This window comes from Eubalaena glacialis, chromosome 15 (genome assembly GCF_028564815.1).
Source record: "Eubalaena glacialis isolate mEubGla1 chromosome 15, mEubGla1.1.hap2.+ XY, whole genome shotgun sequence".
NCBI lineage: Eukaryota > Metazoa > Chordata > Mammalia > Artiodactyla > Balaenidae > Eubalaena > Eubalaena glacialis.
Window position 1 is genome coordinate 82,282,320 of NC_083730.1, and position 21,216 is coordinate 82,303,535.

Sequence of the window (21,216 nt, forward strand, 5' to 3'; positions counted from 1 at the left end):
AACTACAATGAGATATCATCTCACACTGGTCAGAATGGCCATCATCAAAAAATCTAGAAACAATAAATGCTGGAGAGGGTGTGGAGAAAAGGGAACACTCTTGCACTGTTGGTGGGAATGTAAATTGATACAGCCACTATGGAGAACAGTATGGAGGTTCCTTAAAAAACTAAAAATACAACTACCATACGACACAGCAATCCCACTACTGGGCATATACCCTGAGAAAACCATAATTCAAGAAGAGTCATGTACCAAAATGTTCATTGCAGCTCTATTTACAATAGCCAGGACATGGAAGCAACCTAAGTGTCCATCATCGGATGAATGGATAAAGAAGATGTGGCACATATATACAATAGAATATTACTCAGCCATAAAAAGAAACGAAATGGAGTTATTTGTAGTGAGGTGTATGGAGTTAGAGTCTGTCATACAGAGTGAAGTAAGTCAGAAAGAGAAAAACAAATACAGTATGCTAACACATATATATGGAATCTAAGGAAAAAAAAAAAAAGGTCATGAAGAACCTAGTGGCAAGACGGGAATAAAGACACAGACCTACTAGAGAATGGACTTGAGGATATGGGGAGGGGGAAGGGTAAGCTGGGACAAAGTTAGAGAGTGGCATGGACATATATACACTACCAAACGTAAAATAGATAGCTAGTGGGAAGCAGCCGCATAGCACAGGGAGATCAGCTCGGTGCTTTGTGACCACCTAGAGGGGTGGGATAGGGAGGGTGGGAGGGAGGGAGATGCAAGAGGGAAGAGATATGGGAACATATGTACATTTATAACTGATTCACTTTGTTATAAAGCAGAAACTAACACACCATTGTAAAGCAATTATACTCCAATAAAGATGTTTAAAAAAAATCTACAAACAATAAATGCTGGAGAGGGTGTGGAGAAAAGGGAACCCTCTTGCACTGTTGGTGGGAATGTCAATTGATACAGCCACTATGGAGAACAGTATGGAGGTTCCTTAAAAAACTAAAAATAGAACTACCATATGACCCAGCAATCCCACTACTGGGCATACACCCTGAGAAAACCATAATTCAAAAAGAGTCATGTACCACAATGTTCATTGCAGCTCTATTTACAATAGCCAGGACATGGAAACAACGTAAGTGTCCATCAACAGATGAATGGATAAAGAAGATGTGGCACATATACACAATGGAATATTACTCAGCCATAAAAAGAAACGAAATTGAGTTATTTGTAGTGAGGTGGATGGATCTAGAGTCTGTCATACAGAGTGAAGTAAGTCAGAAAGAGAAAAACAAATACCATATGCTAACACATATATATGGAATCTAAAAAAAAAAGAAAAAAAAAATGCTCATGAAGAACCTAGGGGCAGGACAGGAATAAAGACGCAGACCTAGTAGAGAATGGACTTGAGGATACGCAGAGGGGGAAGGGTAAGCTGTGACAAAGTGAGAGAGTGGCATGGACATATATACACTACCAAACGTAAAATAGATAGCTAGTGGGAAGCAGCCGCATCGCACAGGGAGATCAGCTCGGTGCTTTGTGACCACCTAGAGGGGTGGGATAGGGAGGGTGGGAGGGAGGGAGATGCAAGAGGGAAGAGATATGGGAACATACGTATATGTATAACTGATTCACTTTGTTATAAAGCAGAAACTAACACACCATTGTAAAGCAATTATACTCCAATAAAGATGTTAAAAAAAAAAAAAGAGCCTGCATGCCTCAACTAAAAGATCCCGCATGCCGCAACTAAGGATCCCGCGTGCCGCAGCTAAGACCTGGCACAGCCAAATAAATAAATAAAATTTTCTTTAATATGAAATAAAAATGAAAGGATTTTTCAAGAGAAGCTGTGGGTGAAGGGTGAACTCAACTTTTTCATCTTCTGAAAGTGGAATTGACCTTGGGTGGACTTTCTAACTCTAATCCTTCGAATCTAAAGGGGCAATGTCAACTCTGTTAATAGACCACACTGCTCGTGGTAGAATTGCCTCTGATGGGTGAATTGTACATAGAATGGGAGTTCTTGGTATGAACCTGAAATTCCTGATAAGGAATCCACAGCCTTGGGGATCCTTGAGTAGCGTGTCTGTTATGACTGGGCATGTCCCCTTCAGGGACCCTAGGAGCTATACTGACGGAGGTTTTACGAGAGCTCTTGTCCCCTAAGCCAGGATGGTTCCCACACCTGCTTAATGTGGACCTCACCACCTTGTACCTGAACTGCCACTTGGAGGTGAGGGTGAGGAAGAGCAGCCCCCGAGGACCCACAGAAGAGACGCCTGCTGCTGCTGTGCATCAGTCAGATGCCAAGTGTGATCAGTATTAATCTCGTGTGTCTAAATGCTTAATTAGACCTAAAAGAACCCCGTGTGTGAGCCCAATAGAAGCCTTCCTATTTTAATGAATATGCTGTGATACAAAATCAATCACCCCACTCTTGCCCTTATAAATATATTAGAGTTTGTCATAATAATTAGCACAATGATCTGTAGCTGTGTGTCAGTGAGTCTGAGTGTTTGCCCATAATTAGTTTTCTGAAATAAATGAAAAGAGCCCCCTTGAATTCTTATTTACATAAGGAATCTGTGGGGGAAAGCCTATTCTCATACAAGCTACAAATGGCATAGATATCTCAGATACAGAAATGTGAATTCACTGGAACGAAGAGTCAGAGTAAAGATCGAGTATGGGTTTCATCCAGCCCGTTCTCTTTGCTCCCAGGTCAGCTGAGGTTTGCACACTCTGCCCCAGAAAGCAGAGATATGAACCCAGGAATGTTCTAGATGAGCTTGGAGGAGACAGAAGAATTTCTAAAAGAGATAAGGTATGAAGGTCATAAAGGGAATATTTATATTTATGCAGAACTAATAACAGCAAGTCACATTGGGAAAGCCATACAGTGTGGTTTCAATAACGAAGGAAGGGAAGTAGACATATTATAGATACACATACAAACACAACGTATGTACACAAGGACTTTTATCAACATATTAAGAGCAGCTCTAGATGTTCTCTATGGCAAGGGAAAGGGGACTTTGACCCTGGATGGCTTACATTTTATACTGCTTTTATTTTCAAAACAAAGCTTATCTGGGAGTCACTTCTGTAATTAAAATTATAATTGGAAATTATGTTTTAAAAGAATTTGCAAAAAAAGGGGGATTTACAATAGAATTCCTTTTTAATATTGAGCTACTCTTATGCATTTAAAATGTGATTCAGTTCACAGAAATCCAGTGTACCCTTTCAGATGCTCTGACAAAAGAGAGCAAGTCATTTGTGTGATGGGTGGACAAATGGGGGAATCAAAAGACAGACAACTCATCACACACTTAAGAATTGTTAGGTTTTTCCTTTTTCCAACACAGTAACCATGGAATCCCTGGACTGAAGGCCAAGATGACCAGAATCCCTGAAATTGCTCCCTCAATTTTTCAAATGGCTGACCGTAAGGAATCAGCGCCAGCTTACCTATGTTAAGTGTGTCCACAAAGCCAGAGGGAGAAGAAAGACGGGTAAGAACATTGGGGAGACTTAGTAACCCCCAATGTTTATGCCTAAGTCTATCTATAGGATTATATCCACAGATCTATGTCAGTGTTTCCCAGCCTTTTTTCAATGACCCCTTAAAGAAGCTTTTTAGATATTTTTTTCCAATCGTCACCCCCAACTCCCAATGAAATTTTAATACCACAGATACACTGGGTATCTATTTATGTATATGACTCTACGGAGATCCGCAAACTATTATATCAAGGTTTTTTTTCCCCACCTCTCTCCTCTAAAAACCAATTTGTGCCCCGTTAGGGGTGATTTCACCCTTGTGAGAATGCATGTTATGTGTATGTGTATAAAACAAAAGGTCCAGCATATACTTTCTACTTTCTTCATCATGTGTCCTGTGTTGTCTCAATTTCCACAACAGTCAGGTATTACTTTTACCAGGGGAAAAAATAGGACTTTTTTCCCTCTGTGTGTGTATGCATGCACGTGTATATGTGTGTGTGTGTTTTGGTAGTGCCACAGGAGTAAAATCACACTCATAAATTCAAATGCAAAACAAAAGAAAAGAAAAAAAGGAAAAGAAGAAAGTAAAAAGGACTTTGAGAATGCATACAAAGCAGGAGAAACGGTTTTGGCCAATACCAACCACAACAGTTCTGACCCAGCTCAACGTACCTGGATTGCAAGGCTACCAGTGATGAGAGACATACTATAGCTAATATAGTCTTGTTTTCCTGCCCTGCTTTTTCTACAAATGCCCATGAGGTACTACTGGGGACAGGACTGAAACTCGAGCAGACCACCTGCTGAACACCACTGTGGGTACACCTGAGAGTGCCAAGAATAAATGGTCTCAAACACAGCCTTCCTCCCGCCCAACACCCATCAGGGTACTGGTGCTGGAAAGCTCACAGGAACCAATGGTTTTGAAAGATTCAGTTCTGTTCAGAAAGACCTGTGACTTCGGAAACCCCACTTCATCCCATTGAGAGGAAATAAAAGTAGGCTTAGAACTGCCAAGTTGGCAACAAAGAACCATCCCCAGCAGGGCTACCAGGGAGAAGGAGAGAAGAAACCAGACATTAAACAGACAACAGAAACCAGAATGAGCCGAGTAATTTTGGAAGTGCCTCTGGAGACATTCCACAGCATAAAAGGCTGACTTCTCAAACCTCCTCACCCACTCCCCAGTGGGGTTTATTCCCAAATCAAAGCTGTCCCGAGTGGGAAGAACCCCCAGAATTAAAAAAAAACTATATACAGTTTGACCCTTGAACAACGTGGGTTTGAACTGTGTGGGCCCACTTATACATGAATTTTTTTTTTCAATAAGTCATACATGATCTGTGGTTGGAACTGCAGATATGGAAGGCCAACAATGGGACTTGAGATATGTGGATTTTGGTATCCTTGGTGGGTCCTGGAACCAATCCCCTGTGGATACCGAGAGATGACTGTATATCTGACACAAGTTTCACAAAACAATACTAACACTTAGCCTCACTACATGCAATGCATTCCAGTATAATCTAGTCTAGGATAGTCTATTTCATATTTTCTAATGCTGGTCACAGCCCACTAAAATAAACTCCTTGAGAAAAGGGAACCCTTGTGCACTGTTGGTGGGAATGTAAATTCATGCAGCCACTGTGGAAACAATGTGGAGGTTTCTCAAAAAACTAAAAATAAACCTACCATATCACCCAGCAATTCTACTCCTGGGTATATATCCCAAAAAACCAAAAACACTAATACAAAAAGATACACACACCCCAATGTTCACAGCAGCATTATCTACAACTGCCAAGATATGGAAGCAACCTAAGTGCCCATCAACAGATGACTGGATGAAGAAGATGTGGTACATATATACAATGGAATGCTACTCAACCATAAAAAAGAACATAATTTTGCCATTTGCAGCAACATGGATGGACTTGGAGGGCATTATGCTAAGTGACATAAGTCAGAGAAAAAACAAATACTGTATGATATCACTTACATGTGGAATGGAATGTAAAAAATACAACAAACTAGTGGATATAACAAAAAAGAAGCAGACTCACAAATATAGAAAACAAACTAGTGGTCACCAGTGGGGAGAGGGAAGGGGGAGGGGCAACATAGGGGTGAGGCAGTAAGAGGTACAAACTATTAGGTATAAAACAAACTACAAGGATATATTGTACAATATATGGGGCATATAGCCAATATTTTCTAATAACTATAAATGGAGTATAACTGTTAAGAATTGTGAATCATTATATTGTACACCTGTAACATATAATATTATACAACAACTATATTTCAATTTTAAAAATAGACCAAAAAAATAAGCTCCTTGACACTGGTCTTGGCAATGATTTTTTGGGTATGACACCAAAAGCACAAGGAAAAATAAATAAGTGGGACTATATCAAACTAAAAAGCTTCTGCATAGCAAAAGAAACATTCAAAAAATGAAAAGGCAATCTACAGAATGGCAGAAAATACTTGCAAACCGTATGTCTGATAAGGGGTTAATAACCAAAATACATAAGGAACTCCTACAACTAACTCAATAGAAAAGAAAAAAGAAAAAAAAGGATCCAATTAAAACATGGGCAAAAGACCTGAATAAACATTTTTCCAAAGAAGATTTACAAATTTACAAAAGGCCAACATGTATATGAAAAGGTGTTCAGTATCACTAATTATCAGGGAAATACAAATCAAAACCACAATGAGATATCACCTCACACCTGTTGGAATGGCTACCATGTAAAAGACAAGAGATAACAAGTGTAGGTGAGGATGTGGAGAAAAGGGAACCCTTGGGCACTGTTGATAAGAATGTAAATTGGTGCAGCCACTATAGAAAACAGTATGGAGTTTCCTCAGAAATTTAAAAATGGAACTACCATATGATCCAGCAATCCCACTTCTGGGTATATATCCAAAGAGGATGAAATTGTCATCTCAAAGAGATATCTGCACCCCCATGTTCATTGCAGCATTGTTCACAATAGCCAAGATAGGGGAGCAACCTAAATGCACATTGATGGATGAATGGATAAAGAAAATATGGCATACACACACACACACACACACACACACACACAATGGAATATTATTCAACCACAGAAGAGAAAACATCCTGCCATTTGCAACAACATGGATGGAACTTGAGAGCGTTATGCTAAGGGAAATAAGTCAGACAGAGAAAGACAAATACTGCGTGGTCTCACTTATATGTGGAATCTAAAAACATTGAATTCATATAAACAGAGAGTAGAATGGTGGTTGCCAGGGACTAGCGGGTGGGAGAAATGGGGAGATACTGTTCAAAGGGTACAAACTTCCAGTTACAAGGATAGGTTCTGGGGAATCTAACGTACAATATGTTGACTGTTTAACAATATTATATTGTCAGCATTTGAAAGTTGCTAAGAGAGCAAATCTTAACTGTTCTCACCACAAAAAAAGGTAATTATGCGAGGTGATGAATGTGCTAACTAACCTTATTGTGGTAATCATTTCGTAATACGTGTGTGTACTAAGTCATCACATTGCACACCTTGAACTTACACAGTGTTATTTGTCAATTACATCTCAATAATGCTGGGGCAAAAAACAAACAGGCAAAGGGCAGCCTGCCTCACTTCGCCCCCAGCTTGTAGATTAAAAGATCATGTGTCTGTCAAGCCAGGTTCTGCCGTCTGGTCAAATTCCACCTCACTCTGTGATCAACACAGCGATGAGCGAGGGAGATGCACAGTCTGGGGAAACCATGGCCAGCAGACCCCAAATGTCCCTCCCACCTTCCACAGCGGCAACCTGCGTTCCTAGCCTTCCTGCAACCCTCCCCACATCCTCATCCTGAGGTCTCAGCAGCCAGTCTCTCTGGCTCTCACAAAACCATAAAAATAAGGACTTCCCTGGTGGCACAGTGGTTAAGAATCCGCCTGCTAATGCCGGGGACATGGGTTCGAGCTCTGATCCAGGAAGATCCCACATGCCGCGGAGCAACTAAGCCTGTGTGCCACAACTACTGAGCCTGCGCTCTAGAGCCCATGAGCCACAGCTACTGAGCCCACGCGCCACAACTACTGAAGCCTGCGTGTCTAGAGCCCGTGCTCCACAACAAGAGAAGCCACCGCAATGAGAAGCCCGCGCACCACAATGAAGAGTAGCCCCCGCTCGCCACAACTAGAGAAAGCCTGCGCGAAGCAATGAAGACCCAACGCAGCCAAAATAAGTAAGTAAAATATAAATAAATTTATATTAAAAAAACCATAAAAATCAAGCCCAACTCCAATCAGAAAAGCATCAACCCTCTGTTAAGTCTCTGATGTCCCAAATATGTCTGGTGAAGTGGTATGTTTCCAATACAGATTTCACACAGAAGCTTGAGTAACCTTTGTAAAATCAGATCTGATCGTGTCTTCCACTTAAATCACTTTAAGGCCTTAGAAGGGAGAATCACTGCCTACACCAGGGCTTCTGCAAGGGCATACTACAGCCAGTGGGCCAAATGCAAACAGGCACCTGTTTTTATAAATAAAGTTTTATTGGAACATCACCATGGCCGCTTATTCAGCTATTGTCTATGGCTGCTTTTGCTACGATGGCAGAGATGCCACAGACCACCTGACCTGCAAAGCCTAAAACATTTACTATCTGGCCCTTTACAGAAAAAGTGTGCCCATGCATGGCTTTCCTGTCTCTTTATCATTGTTGTAAAATATATATAAAATTACCATTTTAAACATTTTTAAGGGTACAATTCAGTGGCATTAAGTACATTCACATTGTTGTGCCACCATGGCCACCATCCATCTCCAGAACTTTTCCACTTCCCAAACTGAAACTCTACCCACTAAACACTAACTCCTCATTCCCCTCCTCCAGCCCCTGGCAACCTCTATTCTACTTTCTCTCTCTGTGAATTTGCCTATTCTAGGCACCACACATCAGTTCAATCGTACCATAGTTGTCCTTTCGTGTCTGGCTTAGTTCACTTAGCATAACGTTTTCAAGGTTCATCCATGTTGTAGCAGGTGTCAGAATTTCATTCCTTTTTATGGCTGAATAATATTTCATTTTACAGATGGACCACACTGTGTTCATCCTTTCATCTGCTGATGGACACTCGGGTTGTTTCACCTTTTGGCTGTTGTGAACAGTGCTGCTACCTGCCTAACCCAGGAGTCTCTTCTTGCATCACCTGCCTGCTCCCTTAGCCACAGAAGCCTGCTGTCAGTTCCTCCAATGGGTCATGCTCCCTTCCTGGAACACCCCTTCCACCATCTTAATCCCTAATTAGCCTTCAGTCCAAACAGTTCTTCTGGAAGCCACGCCAACCAAACCCTCCCCAGTCCCCCCACTCACCTCCCTGCCAGTGCAAACTCAGTCAGCTCCATAAGCTCTGACAGCATCCTGCACTTTCTCCTGATAGCCTGTAACACTGTTCGTAAATACTGGACATAAGATTATAACACCTATGTGTGGTTACTGGATTAGTGTACTCTTCACGAGGCCGAGGGCTACGTCTTTTTCCTTTCCATTGTACCCCCACCAACTAGCCCAGAGTCTGGAACACACCACATTTCATCAGTTCTAAGATGCACACAGGATGTACCTTACGATCAACGTCTTAGATTCACCCGCATATGGTAGTGAGAGCTCACGAAACACCGGCTAAATCATTGAAACGGAAATGCAGTGAACCGTTCCTCAGTGCTTCCCCCACCTCAGAGCTCCCAGAACCAGGGTCCACGCCTCTCACACACGACAGTTCCCAAATTTAGACTCTTCCCCGTATCTCCTCATAGGATTATCTATAACCATTTTATCTTCTATGCCTCAGATGCAATTTTGTTAAAGGTAAATATTTAAAACGTGCTACTCACTTCTGTGACCCTGTTTAGCATTTCTTCCATTTTTAATACACTGAGACCTCAAAAACCTGCAAGGGACCCAGGTCACAGTCAGCCTCTGAGGGGCCCTGGAGGGAGCTGTCCCATTTCTCTCATTAGCCGGCATACCGCCACAGACACCGTGTCGCCCTCTGCTGGCAGCAAGTCCCACCCACGCCCCCCCACCCCCACCCCAAGCCAGAGCCAGGCACAGCCCATGTCAACTTTCAGGATTTTTCTCCCCTGGGTGCCTGTGGCCCCACCTGCAGCTTCTGTGGGACGACCTTTGCCCTGACAGTCCACTTATCCGCTCCCCGAGCCCCCTCCCACCCCCAGCAGACCTGGGCATGTATCTCAGGTATAAATACAGAGCAAGTCCCAGGCACAGGGTCAGTCAGAGCAGCACCATCCAGCAGCGCAGCCACTTGACACAGGTGGCCATTCCACACCTGGAAGGTGGCCAGTACGAATTGAGATAAGCTGCTGGTGTGAAATACCCTCCAGATTTCAGACTTAGTGTGGAGAAAAGAATGCAAAGTATTTCCGTAATAATACTGTATACTGATTCTATGCTGAAATGATCATGTTTTACTATATTGGGTTAAATGACATATCATGAAAGTTAATATCACTTGTTTCTTTCTACTCTTTTAAGGCAGCTACTAGAAAACGTAAGGTCGCGTATGCAGCTGGCATCCTATTTCTAGGGGCGGCACTAGGATAGACTCTGCAGGGACTGGCAATTTTTCCTGTAAAGGGCCAGACGGTAAAGATTTCGGCTTTTCGGGCCACACTCAACTCGGCCATCGTAGCAGGAAAGCACCCACAGACAAAACAGAACGGAATGAATCTGGATGCGTTGCAATAAATTCAGATTTGCCTCCTGGGCTATAGTTTTCGACCCCTACTTTACAGCATTAATAGTATTAAAAGGGGTCGTTTCTGGGAAATTCCGGACCAGCCATTAGGGAAAATCCACCTTTCATTCAACTGGAGGAGGGAAATACAAGTAGATTTGAAGCTTCCCTGAGCGGGAGGCTCAGCTGCCCCCGGGAACCCACCAGATGCACTCACTTGGGCGTGTGGGCCTCGTCTACGCGGTGGCCCAGCTGGAACTCGTGGGACTTGCTCCGATGCAGGGCCGTGAACCCCGGGATCAGGTGAATCAGCTTCCGGGAGGAGGGCGGCGGGGTCCCCGGGGGCTTCAGCTTGTTCTTCCTCCTCACGGGTGGCGTGCCGGGCGGGGTCACGGTGGTGACGATGTTGGGGGTGCGCGGCGGGGTGCGGACCGTGTGCCGCTGCCGGGGCGACGGAGGCAGGGACCGGTGGCCCGACTCCAGTGGCAGGGGCGGGCACAGGCCCGGGTAGGCGTCCACCGTGAGCCTGTCCACGTGGGTGTACACGGGGGCCCCCGGGCTGGCGCTGGCGTGACAGTAGTGCTGGACACACTTGGACGGGACCCTGGGGCTCTGGGAGAGGTGGGTGCGGATCCACGGGGTCGGCTCCGGGGGGCACACGGGGTTGTTCTCCTTCCCCGTCTCCGTGGTGGGCCACTGGATGGTCCAGTCTTGTTTGGAAAGGTTGCCTCCTGAGTTGGGACAAAGGAGCAGAGACGACAGATGAGCCATGAGAAAGCGGGTGAATTACACTGTAGGCCCATTACCGTAGACGCGCATTACACCGTATACACCATGCACCGCGCGTGTGCTGATTACAGCGTGCTCTGTACGCACATTTACATAAATTATGCACGGTATGCTGTGTGCACATTTACATAAATTATGCACGGTAGGCTGTATGCATATTTACATAAATTATGCACGATATGCTGTACGCATATTTACATAAATTCAACCACACCCACTTGGCCCCTCCAAAAAGAATGAAACCCTTCAGTTGACCGTCTCACCATAATCCCCATTCAACAGCCTTGCCCTCCACTGTCCAGGGTTGGGGAGCCCATAGCTCAAATGTCCAAGGAAAGAGCATGGCAGGTGTGGGGAGAGGGGAGGAGGATGGTAAGGACAAAAGCATAGAGGTAGGAAGGAGATTTTCTTGTCTTACAACAGTTTATTAGAAAAAATGGAGCACTAAAAAAAAATCCTACTGTCTGAATGCAACTTGAGGTTTTCAGCCCTGCTATAAGCTAAGTCACAAAATAAAACTAAATCCTATAGTGCAGTAACATTTTTCACTCATTTGCTGTATTAAGAGTGCAAATACGTATTTGGTCTACACATACAGACTCTCAGGCTACAACATGCAGTCCTACATCCTCTACACTAAGAGATGTAAAAGCGTAAGGGTCAAATACTGAGACCAAACGTTCAGGCTCCAAAACCATCTAAGTCAGGGCAGGCACTTTCCTGGGTCCCTTTTCCGGTGTCTTCTCGAAGGCAATATATGGTGACAATGGGGAAACTGGCTCAGGAGGCTGAAGGGACAGGTGAGGGCAGACCTCCAGGCCCATGTGGATTTTATATCAAGTTCAACAGGAAGCCATTGAGGGTTTTGATCTAAAGTTCATTTCTCTAGTTAGCATCTCTCACCATACAAAGATATCACAGTATTATTGACTATATTCCCCACACTGTAACTAGACTTATCGTGGTGATCGTTTTGCAATATATAGAAATTTCAAATCACTATGCTGTATACCAGGAAGTAACAGAGTGTTGTAGGTCAATTATACTTCAAAAGACAAACAAACTTATAGAAAAAGAGATCAGATTTGTCATTACCAGAGACAGGGGGTGCGGAGGAGGGGAACTGGATGAAGGCAGGCAAAAGGTACAAACTTCCACTTATCAGATAAATAAGTACTAGGGATGTGCTGTACCACATGATTAATATAATTAATACTGCCATTTGTTACACAGGGAAGTGGTTAGGAGAGTAAATCCTAAGAGTTCTCATCACAAGGAAAAAAATAGTTCTTTCTCTTTTTCTTTTCTTTTGTATCTATATGAGATGATGGAGGTTCACTAAACCTGTTGTGGTCATCACTTCATCATGTATGTAAGTCAAATCGTTATGCAGACACCTTAAACATACACAGTGCTGTATGTCAATTATTTCTCAACAAAACAGGAAGATAGATAGAGAGAGAGAGAGGTAATAGATGATAGATAGACAAATAGATAATAGATGATAGATAGATAGATAAAATTTAACTACTCCAAAAAAATCTAATGAAGTTCATTTCTCAAAGACACTGAGGCTGCTGCTTGGACAAGGAGAACCCAGTTAAAGGGTATCACAGGGCTCCCGGTGAGAGAGGATGCTGGCTTCCACTTGGGTGGTGGCAGCACAGATGGAGAGAAGTCAGCAGGTGTCAAAAGAGGACCACGGGGCTTCCCTGGTGGCACAGTGGTTAAGAATCCACCTGCCAATGCAGGGGATATGGGTTCGAGCCCTGGTCCGGGAAGATCCCACATGCCGCGGAGCAACGAAGCCCGTGCGCCACACCTACTGAGCCTGTGCGCTAGAGCCCGCGAGGCACAACTGCTGAGCCCACGAGCCACAACTACTGAGCTTCCGCTCTAGAGCCCGTGCTCCGCAACAACAGAAGCCACCACAATGAGAAGCCCGCGCACCACAACGAAGAGTAACCCCCGCTCGCCGCAACTAAAGAAAGCCCGCGCGCAGCAACAAAGACCCAACGCAGCCAAAAATAAATAAATAAATAAATTTATTTTAAAAAAGAGAGAGAGAGAGAGAGGACCACGTGGCAGGACCTGGCAGAAGGCGATCGAGTGGGACCTCCCATCACAGCCCAAGTTGAAATAAATTCCAACTCGTGGCCGACTGGCAATAACAATAATAATTACTATAAGGACCATAACAAGAGCTAATTTATAGAGCATTTGACAGTTTACAAAGTGCTTTCATGAACACTGACTCACTGCCCCTTCTTTAATTAAAAACAACTCATTTTGTTATTACATATTCATTATAGAAAAATTAGAAAATTCGGATAAGAAACAGGCAATGTTGTTCTACAGCCTAGCCATCCTGCCTATTAATGCTTGGCTGTAGAGCCTGCCAGCTGGTTTGCTGTGCATTTTTTTTTTTTTTAAGAAACGCCATAAGATCTTATTTAATGGTTTGTCATCTGCTTTCTTCATTTGTTATATTGAGACTGTTCCACATCTTACTTAATTTTCATAAATCTGTGTGCAAAGGGCCATTTTGATCTCTACTTTGTAGATAAGGAAATGTATGTGCAGAGATGAAGATGTTTCCAAGGTTACAGCAGAGATGGGAGCTGGCCGCTGGGATTCAAACCCAGGATCTTGGCCAACTCAACAACGAGGGCACAGGGCCTCTGGGACTGTGGGACCTGCATTCACCGAAGACCCTGGACCATTATAATCAGCAAAATGGGAGCAGGAGCTGGAGCAAGGGCTACTTCTGGCAAGAGACTCCCTTTTCCTTCCTCCCAGACTTTGCCAGAACATTCTACCAAAATCACCATCCCTATGGTGTGTCGATTCTCAAATACTTACACATACACATTAGCCCAGGGACTAAGACAGCCAGCTCCGGAGTCAGATGACTTGGCCCTAATTCTGGCTCTCCTACTTCCTGGCTGTGTGACCTTGGACACTCATCAAACTTCTCTGAGTCTTAGCTTTATCAGCAGTGAAACGGGACAATAGTAGGCCTGCTCCGGGGGAATATTATGAGGATCAAATGCAATAACGCAAGTAGTGTGCTAAGCCCAGCACCTGGCACACAGCAGGCCCTCCATAAATGCTAGCTGCTTGTACTGTAATTCTCAACACCACGGTGATGCGTTGCTACCTCCCGTTTAAAGCGTATGCACCGGTGCTGAGAGCTGAACACGGCACCAGGTGACGTCACCTCCCTGTGTACCTCTCGGAAGGTGATGCTCAGAGAGGCTGAACAGCTCTGAGAGCTGGGGGCAGACAGAGAATCAAGCCCAGATCAGCTTGATTCACCCAGCAAGCTCTGGGTTGATGTATTTGCTCAGGAAGTACAAACACATTGCCAAATGAGCCTAAGTAAAACATGTGTAAGAAAGTAAATCTATTTTTTTAAGTTATCTTAATCACATACCGCACTCCAAGGCCACAGGGAAGTACTCTGGGCATTATCGCTAGAGCTCATGCTCCCCTGAATGAAGTGAAAAGAATATGCGACTGCGACTCAGAGAGATCCAGCTTAGAGCTCTGGTTCCACTGCTGATCAGCTCTGTGATCCTGGGCCAGTTACTTGACCTCTCTGAGACTCTGGGGGTTTGTAAAATGAGAATGAATAATCATACCTCCCTTGGAGGGTGCAGGGAGGATTAAACACATTCATTCATTCATTCACCCAAGTATATTTCACAAATATTTGCACTCTACTCGTATACCAGGCACTGTTCTAGGCACCGGGATACAGCAATGAACAAAAGAGACGAAAGTTCCTGTCCTCACAGAGCTCATGTTCTTGGTAAGGAAACAGAGAAGAAAAGGGGATGAACAAAAAAGTAACATTATATTACTTATAAGAGGTCATATATAATATAATGCCTATAATATGTCAGTGATAATAAATGCTATGGAGGAAAAGAAAGCTGGACGTGGGTACCAAAAAAGAGTATTGGGGGCTACTTCAATCAGAAAAGGATGCGGACGTGACAGTGGGCATTTGAGCAAATATCAGAGTGAAGCAAGGAGCGAGTTAATGAGATAAAATGAGTCGAGCTGTCAGCACAGAGCCTGGACCACACGATGATGCAGACAAATGGGCGGGTGCTTGAGGATGAGTGAGACATCTATTCTGGATGCCTGGGACTCATCTAGTCTGCTCCCCAGGCATTCGCTATACCAGCCCCTGGGGTCAGGCGTCTGTCTCCCCTGTCCTCGAGATGCTCACAGTCTAGTGGGAAGATCAACGATGAAATAAGCACTCACTGCAATTGCACTCCCAGGTATAGACCCAAAGGAATTGAAAGCAGCACTCAAAGGTTTGTATGTGAATGTTCACAGCAATGCTAGTCACAACAGCCAAAAGGTAGAAACAACCCAAATGCCCATCGACTGACAAATGGATAAAGTAAATGTGGTGTGTCCATACAACGGAATATGATTCCACCATCAAAAAGAATGAACTACTGGGCTTCCCTGGTGGCGCAGTGGTTGAGAATCTGCCTGCCAATGCAGGGGACACGGGTTCGAGCCCTGGTCTGGGAAGATCCCACATGCCGCGGAGCAACTAGGCCCGTGAGCCACAATTACTGAGCCTGCGCGTCTGGAGCTTGTGCCCCGCAACAAGAGAGGCCGCGACAGTGAGAGGCCCGCGCACCACGATGAAGAGTGGGCCCCGCTTGCCACAACTAGAGAAAGCCCTCGCACAGAAACGAAGACCCAACACAGCCATAAATAAATAAATAAAAATAAATAAATTAAAAAAAAAAAAGAATGAACTACTGATACAGGCTACAATTTGGATGAACCTCAAAAACACGATGTCAAGTGGAATCAGCCAAACATGAAATGTCACATAGTGTATGATTCCATTTACATAAAATGTCCAGAATAGGCAAACCCATAAAGACAGAAATCAGACTAGTGGTTGCCAGGGGCTGGGGTGGGGGGAAGAAGGAATGGGGAGCAACTGCTTAACGGGTACAGAGTTTCCTTTCCGGGTGATGAAAATGTTTTGGAACTGGATAGAGGTGACGGTCGCACAACGTTGTGAATGCACGAACTGCTGTGGAATCGTTCACTTTTAAATGGTTAATTGTATGTTCTGTGAGTTCCACCTCGATTAAATAAATGTGAGTACTCACAATATGGAACCGGGAATCCAATGTTAGAGAAAGTGCAGGTGAGTGAGAGCAGAGGGGAGGAAGCCAGCTTTCTGGGGAGGGGTGGGGAATGGCATCGCGGAGGAGAGGACACCTCAGCCCAGATCTTGAGGATGAAGGAGAACATCCTAGGAAAGGGGCAGAGTGGAGGGTGTAGGAGGAAGGATGCGGACAGAGGGAACAGCAGGGCCGAGGGCCAGGAGACGGCAGAACGTGGCGAGTCTGGAGAACTGCAAGCAGTTCAGTGTGGCTGGAGATATTCCGGAGGAGGAAGAAATCCAAGCTGAGGCTGGAAAGAAGGGCAAAGGCGGGCCGTCCAGGGATTTGCTCTGCTAAGTGGAAGGAATGGGATGGTGACTGATCCCCTGCAATGGCCTCCTGCAGAGCTCCTGGAAACCTGACACAGCCCAGGGCTCAAGGCCACCAAACCCAGTAATAAGCAAGGGGGAAGCTCTGGTCTACCATCATGCAGCTGTAAGCTCCAGGCCTGGACCCCAGCCCCACAGTCATGCCAAAGGAGGGGCTGGCACTCCCACAACCATAAATGATGATGGCATGGAGGCCAAGTTCCTGCTTGGCCATACTGTTATATCCACAAGGCTTGGGCCCCAAACCCCTGCTTATGCCAAGGGAAGGGCTGGCTCTCCCAGTGGGAAAACGCTGAGAAGTGGATTAGGGCTGGAGGCCAAGGTTCTTTCCATCATATCACTGTTACACCCCAGCCCCTGTTCATACCAGCGGACGTGCTGGCGCACCCCTGATCCTGTGGCTTACAAACCAGAGCCCAAGGGATGGAGTCCATTTGCCACGGGCTCCTGCTAGCCCTAACCCCCAGTGCCGGTGAATGTGACCTTATTTGCAGGTAGGGTCTCTGCAGATGTAATCAAGTTAAGATGAGGGAACAGTGGATTAGGGCATACCCTAAACCCAACGACTGGTGTCCTTAAGAGGAAAGGACACACAGAGGAGGAGGCCATGTGAAGACAGAGGCAGAGATTGTAGTGACGCAGCTACAAGCCAAGGATCGCCCCCAGCCACCAGAAGCTGGGAGAGAGGCATGGGACAGATTCTCCCCTACAGCCTTCTCCTTGATTCTTCTCCACCAACACCTTGATTTTAGACTTCAAGACCCCCAGAACTGGGAGAGAATACATTTCTGCTGTTTCAAGCCATCTAGTTTGTGGTGGTTTTGTTACAGCAGATCAAGGAGACTAACAGAGCCTTCAACCAGGAGTCAACGACATTTACTGAATACAGACTGCGGAGTTATGATAGAAAAGTTAGCATTTGGAGGGCCCTCTCAGGCCCAGTTAGGGGATTCAGTGCTTGTCTTACCTGCCCTGTAAGGTAGGTGTTATTGATCTGCTTTATAAATGAGTTCTATAAAGTCCCATAGTTGGTAGTAACCTTCACCTTCACGCTTCCCCTTTACCACACGGCATCTGAAGTTGAGCTGGGACCCACTGCCCCCCACAGCCTACAGTTCCTCCAAACACACAGACACACACACACACAAACACACACAGAACTCCATGAGATTCAAGGAAGCACTGAGTTGGTCCCAAGGATCGCTGTCCTAAAGTTTCAAAGTCTGAGAGATAAAAAGAGAGGAAGAAAAGCTTTACTCTTTCCAAATTCCCTTCTCTATCAAATTCTCTTCTCCTTCACCCTTACATTTAAAAATCAGAAGTTTGGGGATACAGAAGCAAAAAGCCTCATTTCATTAACCAAACTGCCAGCCGCTCAACTGACAGGGATTCAACTTCTCTCTGCCAACGCTTCAGAAGTGTTTCACTGATGGGTTATATTACATCAACTCTTCCCCTCTCTCTTTTGATCCTCTTTTTAATAAAGTCTGAGGCAAGAGGGTAATTTTTCATTTTAAATAGGGAAGGTGTGGCACCAAGGTGCTCTGGGGGTTATTAATCGTAGCCCTTGCTATCTTGTCATCTGTTTCTGGAAAATCATTTTATTTCAAGTCTTGAATGGGGTGGGGAGAAGGGAATAGGTTTTAAGAAATGAAAGGTCTGAGGATTGATTAAAGACATTTCAAGGTGCAGGGATTTTTCTTTTGACATTCTCTGATAAGCGACCAAGAGAAATAAAAGCCATTCTCAAGGGAGAAAGTGATTTCAGAAAGTCTAGGCAAGTGTCTGACTTCTTTGTCCCTTCCCATTAATATTTTATAAACAGGCAAACGTGTGGCTTGGACTTTGTCTGAATTTCAGTGCCAGCATCAGAATGCATATATGCTACTATTCCAGAATCACTCCTGCTTGTAACTTTTGTGAATATTTCAAAATGCTTGTTAGTTTAATCCTCACAACTTTCTGGCAAGAAACAGAACTTTTAGATGCTGGCTGAAAATATTTCACTGGAGTCATTGGTAAAGCAAAAAAATAGTAACAATAACAATTATTATTAACACTAACAAGAGTTACTGTTTACTGAGCACTTACTATGCACCAGAGAGTATTCTAAGTATTTTACATGCATCACTTCACATTATCCTCACAAGACCCTTTGGAGAAAATTCTGTTACTGTCTTCATGTTACAGTGGAGGAAACGGAGGATCATCTGGGAGACTTAGTGGCCCAAGGTCACACAGCTGATAAGTGGTACAGTGGGGTTTCCAATACAGGTCTGTACCCCTCACCATCCCGATTTTTCTAGGAGCCTCCCAATGCTCTCAGGAAGTGGAGACCCAGCCAGAAAGCCTTGAAAGGCTGAACCATTTTACACAGAACTTTCAGATCAGCATTGAGGGCAATGCCATCTGACCCTTCAAAAAAAAGTCAAATATGATACTCACTATAGACACAATCCCTGAAAGAGTGAAACCTGAAATCCAGGACGAATTTTCAAGTTTCTGGTTTGTAGTACTTGCAAAAAGAAGCAAATAAGGACAAATGAAAAACACACCATTGCCAAAGCAATTCAACAGTGGCAAGAATCTTAATCTAAGACCGCATTAATGAGTTTGGCATCCGGCCAAACTGTGGGTCCCGCTGGGCACTGTCTCCACCCCAGGACGTCCCCAAGCTGGACCAAACAAATGAACTGACCCCGGTCTGTGCAGGTCATCTGGGAGATGGGCCAGGGCAGGGAGCTTGGGCTCTGACCCAGTAATGCTTCCTAGGTCCTACCCTACGAGGCTTTTGCGATTTTAGTATCCACCAGGAAATCTAGCCAGATTAACCTTTGGTCACGAACTTTAGGGTAGCTTTTCTGTTCTAACAAAGCTCCTTTTTATAAAAAAAAAAAATTGTATTGAGGTGAAATTCACATCAACCATTTTTAAGTGCAGAATTCAGTGACATTTAGTACATTGACAATGTTGTCTCTATCAATTCTAAAAAATTTCCATCACTCCCCCCAAAAAATCCCATACCTACTAAACAGTCACTCCCCATCTCACCCCCTTCTCTCAGCCTCTGGTAACCACTAATCTGTTTTCTGTCGCTATGGATTTACCTATTCTGGATGTTTCGTACAAATGGAATCATACAATAAGTGATCTTTTGTAACTGGCTTCTCTCACTTTGTATCATGTTTTCAAGGCTCATTCATGTTGTAGCCTGTATCAGAATCTCATTCCTCTTTATGGTTGAATAATATTCCATGATATGGGTAGAACACATTTTGTTCATCTATTCATGAGTTGATGGACATAAGGGTTGTTTCCACTTTTTGGCTATTGTGAGCAGCCCTGCTATGATAATTTGCATACGAGTATTTCTTTGAACAACTGTTTTCAATTCTTTGGGGCATATACCTAGGAGTGGAATTGCTGGGTCACCTGGTAATTCTGTTTAACCTTCTGAGAAACCGCCAAACTGTTTTCCACAGTGGCTGCACCATTTTATATTCCCACCAACAATATACTAAGGTCTGATTTCTCCCAATATTAGCCAACTCTTGTTATTTCTATTTATTTATTTACTATTAATATTATTATTGCCATCCTAATGAGTGTTTAACAAAGCACTTTTTTAATAGTACTATTTTTTAATTAATTTATTTATTTGTATCTTGGGGCGGCCACGCCCTGCAGCTTGCGGGATCTTAGTTCCCCAACCAGGGATCGAACTCGCACTCTCACCAGTGAAAGCACGGAGTCTTAACCACTGGACTGCCAGGCAAGTCCCAACAAAGCACTTTCAATCACGGCCATAGCTAACGTTCATTGAGGGCTTACTGTACACCCCACTGCTGCCCCGCCATCTCTCATCCTGATGCCTTATTTCGTTTATTTCTCATGACAACCCTGTGGGGTTGGTGAGGAAATTAAGGCTTTGGAAAATTAAAACACTTGCCTGAGGCCAAGCTCCAAACCCTGGTGTTCTGACCACAGATCACATTCTCTTGGCAGCTATACATAGCACATCTGAATTAATCCTCATAGCCATGCAGGGTGAAAGGTATTACCAGCCCCATTTTTCAGATGGAGAGACTGAGCCCCACAGAGCAGCAGGGACCTTCCCTAGGTCCACCCACGTAGAAGGTGCCAGGTCCATCCGACTCCAAACCCCATGTTCTTTTCCCTCCGCTGTATATTCTTTTACAATATTTAGTGTTTTAATTGTTAAGTACAATTAAAATTGTGACTGGGATGCAGCCAACCTCCAGAATAAAGAGAGCAACCGCCACCACCTGTTGGACAGTTTAAACTGAAAAAAAGCCCTTCCTGGTTAGTAACACGGTTAGAATCTGCATGGAGAAAACTGCAATAAAACACCTCCCAGAGTATGTGGTGGTGAGAATGTCTGATAGGGCAGCAAGCCCTGCAGGAACTGACTGGTTCTGGCACTGTACCCTGCAGTCTCCTTGGAACCGTGGTTCTGAACCCCGGTGACCGGCAGCATCACACGGCAGCTCTGAACAGCCTAATACGAACGGTGAGCAGAGTGGATGGCGCAGTGCACTGGACTCCAGGATTCCTGGGTTCCAAGCTTCCCACAGAGCTGAGTGCCCATCACCATGCT

At 44.5% G+C, this 21,216-nt stretch overlaps 1 protein-coding gene across 1 annotated transcript in view; it reads right to left on the bottom strand.

The window, feature by feature from the left end:
• Positions 1 to 21,216, bottom strand: part of KSR2 (kinase suppressor of ras 2) — a 390,550-nt gene that overhangs the window by 231,896 nt on the left and 137,438 nt on the right. Inside the window, exon 4 of the mRNA XM_061169432.1 lies at positions 10,485 to 10,998. Coding sequence (XP_061025415.1) covers positions 10,485 to 10,998 — 514 coding nt within the window. The remainder of the gene's footprint in view (positions 1 to 10,484; positions 10,999 to 21,216) is intronic.